The 14,078-nt window shown below is 41.3% G+C and overlaps 1 protein-coding gene across 1 annotated transcript in view; it reads right to left on the bottom strand.

The window, feature by feature from the left end:
• LOC135733709 (cell adhesion molecule CEACAM5-like) overlaps positions 1-14,078 on the bottom strand; it is a 35,622-nt gene that overhangs the window by 5,756 nt on the left and 15,788 nt on the right. The window contains exons 7-11 of the mRNA XM_073814112.1: positions 13,772-13,774; positions 5,684-5,953; positions 4,579-4,860; positions 4,358-4,495; positions 238-399 (exon numbers count right to left, since the gene is read on the bottom strand). Coding sequence (XP_073670213.1) covers positions 238-399; positions 4,358-4,495; positions 4,579-4,860; positions 5,684-5,953; positions 13,772-13,774 — 855 coding nt within the window. The remainder of the gene's footprint in view (positions 1-237; positions 400-4,357; positions 4,496-4,578; positions 4,861-5,683; positions 5,954-13,771; positions 13,775-14,078) is intronic.

Raw genomic sequence — 14,078 nt, forward strand, 5'->3', positions numbered from 1 at the left:
ATATAGGTTGATTACATGGATATATAGTGCACTTACTGCATGTGTCTTTAAAATTATTTTTGTTGTTAAAGAAATTATTATCACAGGAAACATCTTTACATATGCTGTTCTAATACTCTCTAAAAGAGATAATATTATCACCTACAGGGGGACTTTAACACACCGTCCTTGTAACACATTGCCTGAATCTACTGTAATTGTCTTATCATATTTTACAGTTGTGTGTGATGAACTCACCAGTGATCCACAGTGTTTGTGTGTTACTGTACTCTGTGTGATAGACTGGATCTCCTCTCTCTGCTCTGCACTTATAAACTCCTGTGTGCTTCACAGTCACTGACCTCACAGTGTAGTTGCCTTTAGATCCTCGAATGCTGTCTGATAGGAGCTGATAACCATCTTAATTCAACGTAAAAAGTCAAAATATGCCAGTGTTACCCATTATGTTGTAAAGAAAGAAAAATGATCAAAAAATGTGGAAATGTGTCCTTGATAATATACTGTTTCATAAAATCATTAAGATTTAAAGTACTGCCATATTGTGAATATAGTCATGGCAAAATGTGTTGCAGGTCGCCCAACAGCATACTTTATTAATTAATAAATACACAAATAAGCAAGCTTCATTTAAACTCAGTGATTATAATACAATTGATCAGATTTTTTTTCTGCATGCCGCCACTGGCTGTAAACAAAATGTAATCACAGAAAAAATTTTACAAACGTTGCGTACTAGGTATATTGCGTGAATGGAATGGTTACTTCTGATTGGATGATACCTCTGTCAATGAAGATACACAGAAAGTACAGTACAGCTGGTAGCACAGTGTGCACATGTACATACGCTCACCTAAAGGATTATTAGAAACACCAGTTCAATTTCTCATTAATGCAATTATCTAATCAACCAATCACATGGCAGTTGCTTTAATGCATTTAGGGGTGTTGTCCTGGTCAAGACAATCTCCTGAACTGCAAACTGAATGTCAAATGGTAGAATGGAAAGAAAGGTGATTTAAGCAATTTTGAGCATGGCATGGTTGTTGGTGCCAGACGGGCCGGTCTGAGTATTTTATAATCTGCTCAGTTACTGGGATTTTCACGTACAACCATTTCTATTGTTTACAAAGAATGGTGTGAAAAGGGAAAAACATCCAGTATGCAGCAGTCCTGTGCGCGAAAATGCCTTGTTGATGCTAAAGGTCAGAAGAGAATGGGCCAACTGATTCAAGCTGATAGAAGACCAACTTTAACTGAAATAACCACTTGTTACAACCGAGGTATGCAGCAAAGCATTTGTGAAAACACAACACGCACAACCTTGAGGCGGATGGGCTACAACAGCAGAAGACCCCACTGGGTACCACTCATCTCAACTACAAATAGGAAAAAGAGGCTATAATTTGCACAAGCTCACCAAAATTGAACAGTTGAAGATTGGAAAAATGTTGCCTGGTCTGATGAGTCTCAATTTCTGTTGAGTAGAGTCGGAATTTGGAGTAAACAGAATGAGAACATGGATCCATCATGCCTTGTTACCACTGTGCAGGCTGGTGGTGTAATGGGGGATGTTTTCTTGGCACACTTTAGGCCCCTTAGTGCCAATTGGGCATCGTTTAAATGGCACAGCCTACCTTAGCATTGTTTCTGACCATGTCCATCCCTTTATGACCCCCATGTACCCATCCTCTGATGGCTACTTCCAGCAGGATAATGCACCATGTCACAAAGCTCGAATCATTTCAAATTGGTTTCCTGAACATGACAATGAGTTCAGTGTACTAAGATGGCCCCCATAGTCACCAGATCTCAACCCAATAAACATCTTTGGGATGTGGTGGAACGGGAGTTTTGTGCCCTGGATGTGCATCCCACAAATCTCCATCAACTGCAAGATGCTATCCTATCAATATGGGCCAACATTTCTAAGGAACCTTGTTGAATCAATGCCACATAGAATTAAGGCAGTTCTGAAGGCGAAAGGGGGTCAAACACAGAATTAGTATGGTGTTCCTAATAATCCTTAAGGTGAGTGTACACTATGTATTGCCCTTACTGTTGGTTCAAATTTGGTGATCATTCTCTAGTTCATGTGCAAAAATATCCAAGAGATGCAACTCAAAACTGTGTCAATAGACGTCACTGTTAACCAGATATTTTCTGTCTTTCAACTATTTTTAGCAGTGACAGAAAAATCTGAAAGCCAGTTAGTAGCAAATGTGCACTATTTCATTTATCTGCTTCACATGGTATTGTAAGGTGAGACATGATAAATGCAACCTCTGATTGCAGGTATTATTATAGTCTAGCTAGCGATAGTTTGGCTGTTGTATTTATAATTACCCGAAATAGAACGTGTTAGTGAAGCAAGTAGTGCGTGAGCTTGATTTTAAGCATCTTTATTGACAGAAGTGTCGTCCAATCAGCAGTAATAATTAAATTCACGCAATGTACCTACCTTTTCCGGCTCTTAGATTTGTCATTTGCTGTGTCCGAAACCACTCCCTTGTTCACTCATTCACTATTCCCTATAAAGCGGATGACAATTGAGTCTACTATATGAAAAGAGGCACATGAAAATGAGTGAGGTATTTTGAAAACTGAGGTAAATACCATGCGCAGCGTATGCGCAGCGTTGCCAGAAGTACGATAATTTACAAATATAGCTGTGGATCCTACGTCTACATGAGTCACAGTTTAATATACATTTGTTACATTTTATGTAGTGTTTTATGTAATGTTTATGTATACAATGCTTATAGTAACCTTGTCATTTTTGTATTCAATTATTTTTTTAATAAAAATAAAAACGTGAATGCATGTTATGCATGTCTTCTATCTCACTTTATGTCTTCTCAGCCAATCAGGGTGGAGAAAGACTCTATTTTGTTTTTAGATTTGCATTTGTGTTTTTAATTTGTTGTTTTGCACTTCTCGGCCACGGTAAGATAGTACAGTGTACAGTAAAATGTACAGTAACCTTGTTTCTCTATGCAGTTATTTTACCTTAATATAACAGCTTCAAAGTTATTTCGGTGGTAAACAAAGTCATAGTAGGGCGAATCATCCTCCTGTTGAAGCTCGGGGAGGACGCCGCTACCAAAACCAGCAATGCAAGCTTGAGAGAACCGCCCCTGACAAATCTCGCGAGAATCACGACTTGCTTTACGGCAACAACGTCACACACGTTAGGCTTGTTCGACTTCGTGTGGCGCTGCAAGAACCGACCGCCGGATGACGTCAAAGTACCGTGAGAATGATCCGAGACGGCCTTTTGACGTCGTCCGGCTGTCGGTTCTTGCAGTGCTGCATGAAGTCGATCAAGCCTATAACAACAACTGCACGCGCGAATTTGAGACGTGAGGCTTAACGATTTAAAAGTTAAGAAAGCTCGTTCGGAAGAGAGTAGGAAAAGGAAAAGAGAATCTGACCGCGTTAGGAACCGGTCAAGAGTCCCACTCGGTCAGGTTTTTACTCGTTGGCGTGAGCTAAAAGACAGCATGGGTGGGAAGCTGATCTGGCGATCTTGTTGATGGACTAGTAAGTAAATCTCTTATTTGTAAACTTGTTTGCGGTCTATGTTGTATGTTGTTGCGCTTGCTTGTAGTATGTCATGCGATTATCATGACAACAGTTGTCAATATCTCACATAATTATCAGGACATAAATAAGCCTAGAGGTTGTAAATAGTGTAAACATGCACAATTTGCAAACTATTATGATAAATAGCAATAATCATGTATAGTGACATTATAACGACCAATGTTAGATATAGACCAATGAAATAATGCAACGTACACAATTAACTTTGTCATGGCATTTTGTAATGTTTACATTACAATAAAAGAACACAAATGAAATGATACAGTAGACATAGACTGTAGACTGTTTACTTGTTGTGATTTAGCTGCAATCATGTAAAAACGTTATAAGCCAGCAAACACGGTACTTTATTATTATATGCACTCTACACTTGGAATAAACTTCTTATTATCCTATTAAAATTATCTGTAGTTTAGTAGACTATGCAGTAGCCTAATATTTGTATGAAATTGTGAAACATTACCTGGTCATTATCTTCAAAGGTGTACTAGAGTGGGAGTTGGAAATTACGACAGTTGCAAGTATTCTCCAGCGACTCTAGGGGTCGCTGTTTGACAAAAACGCAGATAATGCATAGAGCGGCTTTAAGCTCAAATGATCCTAAGCCCTTTTTGAGATTGCTAAAGTGGCCATATTCAGCAGCAGAAAGACTGTATCTTATTTAAGCTTGACACATGGCTCTTGTGATGTTGATTCAATCATATTCAATAATGTTTTTGCTTATAAACCAGATGATGTATATATAAGACATTACCTGTGGAGGGACTCTGTAGAGTGAACCACCTGAATGTCCAGCCTGTAGATGAATTTATAACCTCACACATCAGAGTCACTGAATCTCCTTCATTCAACCACTGCTGTGGAGAAACACTTAAAACTGTCTGTGGTTTATCTGAAAGTGATCAATCTCTCATGAATAACATGTTACACTTCATCTCTTCACACTAATAATGATGAACAAACATATAAACTCACCTGATGAAACAGTCAGTGTAACAGCATCACTCATCTCAGTGTTTTGTTCACGTATCTTTCCTCTACAGGTGTATTGACCACTGTTATATGGTTGAATGTTGTTGATTTTACACTCTTGTGTGTTGCATTGTGTGATTATATTTCTGTTATTTGTCTTCTTTACAGTCCAGCTGTATGTCCACTCAGTGTCTCCTGTATTCTGTATGTCACATCTCAAAGTAACAGTTTCTCCTCTGAACAGCTGTGTGTCAGGCTTAACACTCACTACAGGTTTAGGACTCTCTGTACAAACACAATGTATTGCACAAAGAAAATTATTAATGGGAATACAATCTATATTCCTTTAATGCCCACCTGCTGACTCAATGCTTATGTAGTTGTAAGCATGGTGTCAAATCCTGACTAAAGGTAGCTGTAAACAGCCTCCAAATGGCTGAATCCAGAGGGAACTAAATTTTTAAAAACATTTAAGTCCTGTTGAATCAACATCTGAAATCTTTCTCAAAGAGTTTGCAACTACCTCCACTCCAAGACAACCACTCCACTGTGCGGAGACAGAAGAGTCAAGGTTTTCTATATTTAGAAATGAACCCCATGATGTTGTGTCTTGGGCACAGCATCGTGCATTTTTATTTACATGGAGAGTCTGTAGTCAGATCTTCTACACTGTTGCAGTGAATTGTCTGTTTGCCAGGTATGCAATGCTTTCGTATGATTACATCGGTTTATTAAAGAATGCTTTGTATTTAATTTAGATTGTTAATTGGCTTTTTAATTATGATTTCCTTACCTGATTAATCTAACGACCTCTTAACTCTTAGCTAGTTGCATGGTCAAGTTTGAACGCGAAATAACTCTTTTTGGTTTCCGCCATTGGGCCAATGAATGGTTTTCTCTCTACAGTAGTATTTGCTTATTTTAGTTTTATAAATTTCCATTCACCCCTCGTAGTTTATTTAATAAATATTTAGCTACACACAACATCATCAAGACTTGACCAATCAGATTGTTTCAGAACGAGGTTTTCATAGACTCACATTACATATGACGTCAACAGTACCATGACTGAAATCCATGGCATCTTAAATTTAATGTTGTCTCTCACCTTTAACATTTATCCACAGTCCATCACTGTAGTCTGTGTAATAGTCTGGTTTTCCTCTTCCAGCTCTACACCAGTACTGACCTCCATCTGAAACTTTAACACTGTTGATTGTGTAAGAGTTTGTTTCTGTTGTCGTCTTCTCAGTGTTTTGTGTGTGTTTGTACCAGTAAAACTTCCATCCAGTAGACTGATCAATGCGACACTTCAGAGTCACTGTGTTACCTGTCAGTACAGATCCTTCAGTATCTGATGTGAGTTTAGGTTTTGATCCTGCAGGAGAATAAAACACATTCAGATCCTGATGTCTTTATTACAGTCACATTACAGGCTACTTACATGAAATTATAAAACTGAATGATTAATGAAATAAAACAATAGATTTCTGGTCCTACTAAAACAATGTTTGTGATAATCAACACACATGAAATGCTTCTGTCTTTATTTCCTTACTTTACAGTAACATTGATATTGAACTCACCGTTCACAGTGAGATAAACAGATGTGCTTGGTTGTGAGGTTTGTGGTCGTCCATCTCTCTCTCCTCTACACCAGAACCGATCCTGATCAGATTCAGTAACTCTATTGATAGTGAGAGAGTCGCTGTTTAAAGTGTAACGCCCAGAATTAAACACTTTAGTTCTGCCTTTATACCACAGATATCTCCAGTTTAATGATCTGTACTGATCCTCTATCTCACACTTCAGAGTGACTGTCTCTCCAGTGAACACAGATCTGTCTGGTGTTACTCTCACTGTAATTTCGGGTAAAGCTGTAATAAAATATAATAAAATATTGCAATTAAATGAAGTTTTCAAGAATGTTTTTTTCTAACCCTTTCAGCTGTGTAGTCCAGCTATAAAATTACAGAGTGACAAGCAATAGCAAATTAATTTTAACTGACAGTACAGCATTATTTGTGACGTCACGTTGAACAGATCGTGCATCGGAGCTCCGTCGAGTTCATCATCTAAAATCCTTTTTTTACCATCTTATTCCTATTTATATAATATAACTTATTAGTTTGACATAGGAATACTTTACCGTGACGATTATTGAGCAGTACTACCACGTGAAATTATTTATCACTAATAAACACCCAGTGTTAGCATATAGCCCGCTAGCATCATCAAACGGTGGAGGCTGAAGCTAGCATTTTCCGATCTAATGGCGGATTCATCTGATATATGCTTTTCTGACCTGTCCTCACCTGAGCGGGAAGCTGTGGAAGAGTTGTTACCCGGTTTTAGCAGATCCAACGCGAGGTACAGCACCCACTTCACCCTGCCTTCCGACGTCCACAAGCGAACGAGGCGTGCAACAAGCGAGCATTCCACGCGATGCAGCTTCACGGACCGTGAACGACTGAAATGAGACGCCATCGCCCAACATGAAAGCGATCGGGAAGCTGTGGAGGAACCGCTGCCCGGCCTTCGCAGATTCAGCATGCCCCACATCACCCTGGCCCCAGACATTCCCAGGCGACCGAGGCGTGTCCCAACCGAACACCCCACCACGCGATGCAGCTCCGGGGACCGCGTTCGGGTAAACGAAGACGCCATCGCCCAGCATGAAAGCAGTAAGACTCCGCTTGTTATTGTAACATGTACTACTTGCCACATGTATAGTTTAGCTTCTGCTGTTAGCATAGAGGGGTTTACATGCACTAAGTGTATTGAAGTATTAAGGTTAACTGAGAAGGTTGCTGAACTAGAATCGCGCATCCGAACGCTAGTTGAGGATAGCAAAACCGCTAATGTTACTGTTGCAAATAATCTATCGAGCGAAAAGACTAATGGCTCGGTTCCGACATCAGATGCTAATGTAAATATTACAAATACTGTATCGAGCGCGCATAGTGTTTATCAAAATACACATGGCTCGGTTCCGACATCAGAGTCAAGTCGGCGGTCAAACTGGGTGACTGTCAGGCGGCATAGTCATAAACGGTGTCCTTCTAAGACCCATAACGTTACGGTAATTTCTAACAGATTCGATCCCCTAAGGAGTACACCAGCTGAAACACCTTTTAAAAGTGCCCTGGTCATTGGAGATTCTATACTCAGGAACACTAACATTGAGGCACCAAACACCATAGTCGACTGTATACCGGGAGCCAGAACGTCTGACATTAGATCCAAACTTAAAGTGCTGGCTAATGCTAAGCGGAAGTTTTCTAAGATTGTTATTCACGCCGGCACAAATGACACCAGACTCCGACAATCGGAAATCACCAAAGATACTATTAAGGAGATGTGTGAAATTGCAAAAACAATGTCAGACAATGTAATATGCTCTGGTCCCCTCCCCGCCTACCGGGGAGATGAAACACATAGTAGATTAGTCTCTTTCAATGGCTGGATGTCAAAGTGGTGCCCTCAGCATAATGTAGGGTTTATAGACTATATAGCTACATAGCACTCTTTTTCCTCTCTTGTACATTTCCTATTCTTATAATTTTACTATGTGCTTTCAAATCTCTACTGTCATTACAACTCGTAAATCTGTTGTATCACGTCGCCGTGGGAGAAATATTAATAACCTCCGCACTCTCCCACCTTCCACTATTGCCTCACTCTCTCTTCCCATTGGCTTATGGAACTGCCAATCTGCTGTCAACAAAGCAGATTTCATTACTGCCATTGCCTCACATTCTGGCCTTTCTGTTTTAGCACTTACTGAGACATGGATTAAACCAGAGGACACGGCCACTCCGGCTGCCCTCTCCAACAACTACACTTTCTCACACAGTCCTCGCACAACAGGAAGGGGTGGAGGAACTGGTCTGCTCATCCCAAAGGACTGGAAATTCCAACAGCAAACCCCCTCATGTGACAGCAACTCTTTCGAATCGCATATTGTTACTATCATCCACCCTACTAAAATGCATTTTTTAGTTATCTATCGCCCCCCAGGTCAACTTGGACACTTCTTGGAGGAGTTAGACGTACTTCTGTCTTCATTCCCTGAGGATGGTACTCCTTTAGTTGTACTTGGTGACTTCAATATCCACCTGGAGAAACCACAGGCAGCTGACTTCAACACCCTGACTGCGTCGTTTGACCTCAAGCGAGTCCCTACTTCACCAACACACAGGTCTGGTAATCTTTTAGATCTTATCTACACACGCTGTTGTTCCACCTACCACACCCAGGTCACCCCACTTCACACATCTGATCACTTCCTAATTACTCTCGACCTGACTCCCCCTGTCGCTACATACGATCCCCCATTGGTCACGTTCAGGCGCAACCTGCGCACGCTCTCTCCCTTCTGCTTATCCTCTGCGATTGTTTCCACGCTGCCCGCTCCCAGCCAACTCTCTCTGTTAGATACTGACAATGCCACTGACACACTTTGTTCCACTCTTACATCCTGCTTAGACACATTATGCCCTCTGACATCTGGACCGGCCCGGGTCACACCTTCTGCTCCTTGGCTAACTGAGGTTCTCCGTGAGCATCGCTCCACACTCAGGGCTACAGAGAGGAAGTGGCGCAGATCGAATGATCCTTCTGATCTCTGCCTCTATCAGTCTCTTCTTGCCTCCTTCTCCAAGGATGTCTCCTCTGCAAAGACCCTATACTACCATTCAAAGATTAACAACTCACCTGACTCTCACACTCTCTTCAAGACCTTCTCTACCCTTCTTTGTCCCCCTGCCCCTCCACCTTCATCCGACCTAACGGCTGATGATTTTGCTTCCTTCTTTGTGAAGAAAACGAAAACTATTAGCAGTCAGTTCTCCGAGCCGCCGCTTCTTGCGCATTCTCAAATCCCTGAGACATGCTCCCTTCCCTCCTTCTCTCTCCTATCCGAAGCAGATGTTTCCAAGGTCTTGGCTTCTAATCATCCGACTACCTGCCCGCTAGATCCCATACCCACCCATCTCCTCCATGCCATCTCTCCGTCTGTTATCCCTGCTCTCACTCACATTATCAATTCATCCCTTTCCACTGGCACCTTCCCTGTAGCATTTAAAGAGGCCCGGATAACCCCGTTGCTGAAGAAACCCACTCTCAATCCTGCTATGCTAGAGAACTACAGACCCGTTTCTCTTCTTCCCTTCATTTCCAAGACTCTTGAACGCATTGTGTTCAACCAGCTCTCCACTTTCTTCACACAAAATAACCTCCTGGATAGCAATCAGTCTGGATTCAAAAGTGGTCACTCCACTGAGACTGCGCTGCTATCAGTCATTGAGGCCCTAAGGCAGGCAAGGGCAGCCTCCAAATCATCTGTGCTGATCTTACTGGATCTATCTGCAGCTTTTGACACCGTCAATCACCGCATCCTCCTGTCGACTCTCATGTCTATGGGTGTCACTGACACAGCGCTTTTATGGTTCAAGTCGTACCTCTCAGATAGGTCATTTCGGGTATCCTGGAGAGGTGACGTCTCCGAACCCCAACGTCTAGATACCGGGGTCCCTCAAGGCTCTGTGCTTGGACCGCTGCTCTTTTCGATATACATGACATCCCTGGGCTCTGTCATTCGGAAACATGGCTTTTCCTACCACTGCTATGCAGACGACACTCAACTCCACTTGTCGTTCCACCCTGATGATCCTACGGTTTCTGCCCGCATCTCGGCATGCCTGAGGGACATCTCACTCTGGATGAAGGATCACCATCTCCGGCTTAACCTTGCGAAGACAGAACTGCTTGTCATATCATTCGAACCAAAGATTCAGCACAACTTTTCCATTCAGCTAGGTTCCTCGACCATCACGCCTTCCAAGACGGCCAAAAACCTGGGAGTGGTCATTGATGATCGGCTTAGCTTCACGGAGCATGTTGCCAGCACCGCTCGCTCTTGTAGATTCATCCTCTACAATATTAGGAAAATTAGACCTTTCCTAGATGAGCATGCTACGCAGGTCCTGGTCCAAGCTCTTGTCCTGTCCAGGCTGGACTACTGCAATGCGCTACTGGCAGGACTTCCAGCCTGCACGACCAAACCCTTACAGATGATTTAGAACGCAGCGGGAAGAGTGGTCTTCAATGAGCCAAAGAGGGCGCACGTCACTCCTCTCTTTGTCAAGTTACACTGGCTTCCTATAGCAGCCCGCATCAAATTTAAGGCTCTGCTCCTGGCCTTTAAAACCACCACTGGGTCAGCACCCCCTTACTTTCGCTTGCTTATAGAGCCTTATGTACCCTCTCGATCACTGCGCTCTGCCACCGAGCGACGACTTGTGGTACCATCTCAAAAAGGGAAGAAAACACTAACGCGTACCTTCTCAGGAACTGTCCCACAACTGTGGAATGATCTGCCGGTCGTGACACGATCAGCTGACACTGTAGCTGTCTTTAAGACTCGGCTAAAAACCCATCTCTTCCACCATTACCTAACTTCCTAATTACAGATTTACTATCTTTATTTAGTTACCCTTCTCTTTATCTCTTTCTCTATCTACCTTCCTCTTTATCTAAAAAAAAAAAACAAAAAAAACTACTAACATACCCTTGGCTATGTATATTGTGTTGGACTTGATGAGACTATTTCCAGTGCACTTATGTATTGCTGTCTTATGTTGCCATAATTGCTTCTATTGTTTACCTCACTTGTAAGTCGCTTTGGACAAAAGCGTCTGCTAAATGACTAAATGTAAATGTAAATGTAGACAATTGGAAGCATTTCTGGGGAAGACCATTCCTCCTAACCCGAGATGGCCTTCATCCGTCATCCGAAGGAAGTGCTATACTCACTAGAAATCTGATCAATAGTCTTAATTCTAAAATATAGTCTGACTATCCAGGGCCCAGGTCAGGAAACAGACGGATCGGCTTAACCGTCCGTCTGTTAGCTGCCGTGATATGTCAAGACCACTTATATTCCAGCACTTCGAGTCAATCTTACCGAAATATCAGCACATTTCAACTGTATCTGTTCCCCGAACAAATAAATACAGTGCACCGCTTGTTACATCTGGTACAAATCTGATTAATATAAAATTAGAAAACAATACATTAACAGATGAACCTTGAATGTTAAAATTCGGCCTTCTTAACATTAGATGGCTTACCAATAAAGAACCTATTGTCAATGAAATAATTACAGACCAAAACTTAGATGCACTCTGTTTAACAGAAACCTGGCTTAAAGCAGACAACTACATTAGTTTAAATGAATCCACCCCACAAGACTATTATTATAAACACGAACCTCGATTAAAGGGGAGAGGGGGTGGTGTAGCTACAATATACAACACAATTTTTAAAGTAAACCAAAAATCTGAGCTAAAATTTAAATCATTTGAACTAATGTTGTTAAATATGGAAATAACTGATCGTAACCACAAACAGCTTTCTTTTGCCTTAGCGACAATCTATAGACCACCGGGCCACCATGCAGATTTCCTTAAAGAAGTAGCAGATTTCCTATCTGAGCTTGTAGTCACTGTAGATAAAGCTCTTATTGTTGGTGATTTTAATATCCATGTTGATAACCCAAAAGATACATTAGGACGTGCGTTTATGGATGTTCTAAATTCTCTCAATATTAGACAAAACGTGACAGGGCCAACGCATACTCGTAAGCACACATTAGACTTAATTCTGTCACTCGGACTCAATATTAATGACGTCGAAATATCACCTCAGAGTGATGCAGTTTCTGACCATTACCTTGTGTCATACACTGTACTTCTAGATAGGATCACTCAATCCACAACATGCTACCGACTAGCCAGAACAATAATTTCCGCCACTAAAGATAGCTTTATTAGCACTCTTCCAGACCTGTCCCAAATGAAACATGTAGCAGATAACTGTGACGATCTAGATATTGTAATAGAAAACCTAAACAATGTCTGTTCTAACACATTGGATGCCGTTGCTCCCATTCGAAAAAAGAGATTCAAAGAAAAACCGCCAGCTCCATGGTATGACCATCACACCGCAGCCCTTAAAAAGGCAGCTAGAAAAATGGAAAGAAATTATAGAAGCACAAAGTTAGAAGTATGGCGTGCAGCATGGAAAGAGAGTGTTAAACACTACAGACAGGCTATTAAAACCACCAGATCTACATATCTTAGCAAGCTTATAAATGAGAATCATAATAACCCTCGTTTCCTCTTTAGCACAGTTGTGAAACTGACTAGAAACAAAGAACAAACAGAAACCAATAGTAAACTTCAACACAATAGTAACGACTTCATGAACTTCTTTTCTAACAAAATTTCGGCTATTAGGGAAAACATCGTAGCTACCCAGGCAGCCACCACTCTACCCATTAGTTCCCTTAACACTAGACTACCATACGAACATCTTGATTCATTTAAACCTACTACAATAGATGAGCTCTCTAAACTAGTCACATCATCCAAATCATCGTCCTGTATATTAGACCCCGTTCCCACAAAACTACTTAAAGAGGTATTCCCTGTAGTGTCAACCCCGGTTCTAAATATCTTTAACTCATCGCTAGAAATAGGATACGTTCCAACAGCTTTCAAACTAGCAGTTATTAAACCGTTGATTAAAAAACCTCAGCTTGATCAAGGAGAGCTTAATAACTTTAGACCAATCTCAAATATTAGAAAAGGTAGTGGCAAGCCAGTTACGCACATTCTTGACAAATAAAAGTACATATGAAAAGTTCCAATCAGGATTCAGGCCCCACCATAGCACAAAGACAGCGTTGCTTAGAGTTACAAATGACCTCCTATTAACTTCCGATCGTGGTGAAATCTCAATTCTTATATTACTAGACCTTAGTGCAGCCTTTGACACAATAGATCACACAATCTTACTCAATGGACTAGAAAACTATGTTGGTATCAGTGGTCAGGCGCTAGCCTGGTTTAGGTCATATCTAACCAATCGCTATCACTTTGTTTATGTAAATGAGGAAGAGTCATATCACTCCCTGGTTAAATACGGTGTACCGCAGGGATCAGTTTTAGGTCCTAACCTGTTCTCGTTATACATGTTACCCCTAGGAGACATTATCAGGAAACATAACATAAGTTTTCACTGCTATGCGGATGATACCCAGCTTTACATCTCCTCGCATCCCAGCAAAACACACACATTTTCTAAGCTAAAAGACTGCATTAGCGATGTTAGTGACTGGATGGCACATAACTTTCTTAAGCTCAACTCCAATAAGACAGAGATACTTATTATTAGGGATGTCCCGATCAGGTTTTTTGCCCTCTAGTCCGAGTCATTTGATTTTGAGTATCTGCCGATACCGAGTCCTGATCCGATACTTCTATAATACATAAAAAAAGAATAAAGAAGAGTGAAAAAAACAGAACCAGGATGTTCCGTATGTCATGCCGCACGCGTTGCTGTTTCTGTGTGGAGTCAAAAGAGTCTAACTCTGTGCCAGCGCATAACTATAGATGTGTTTAAAAAAATGAGAATATATATATAGTATATGTACAGGG

This window comes from Paramisgurnus dabryanus, chromosome 3, assembly GCF_030506205.2.
Source record: "Paramisgurnus dabryanus chromosome 3, PD_genome_1.1, whole genome shotgun sequence".
Lineage (NCBI taxonomy): Eukaryota > Metazoa > Chordata > Actinopteri > Cypriniformes > Cobitidae > Paramisgurnus > Paramisgurnus dabryanus.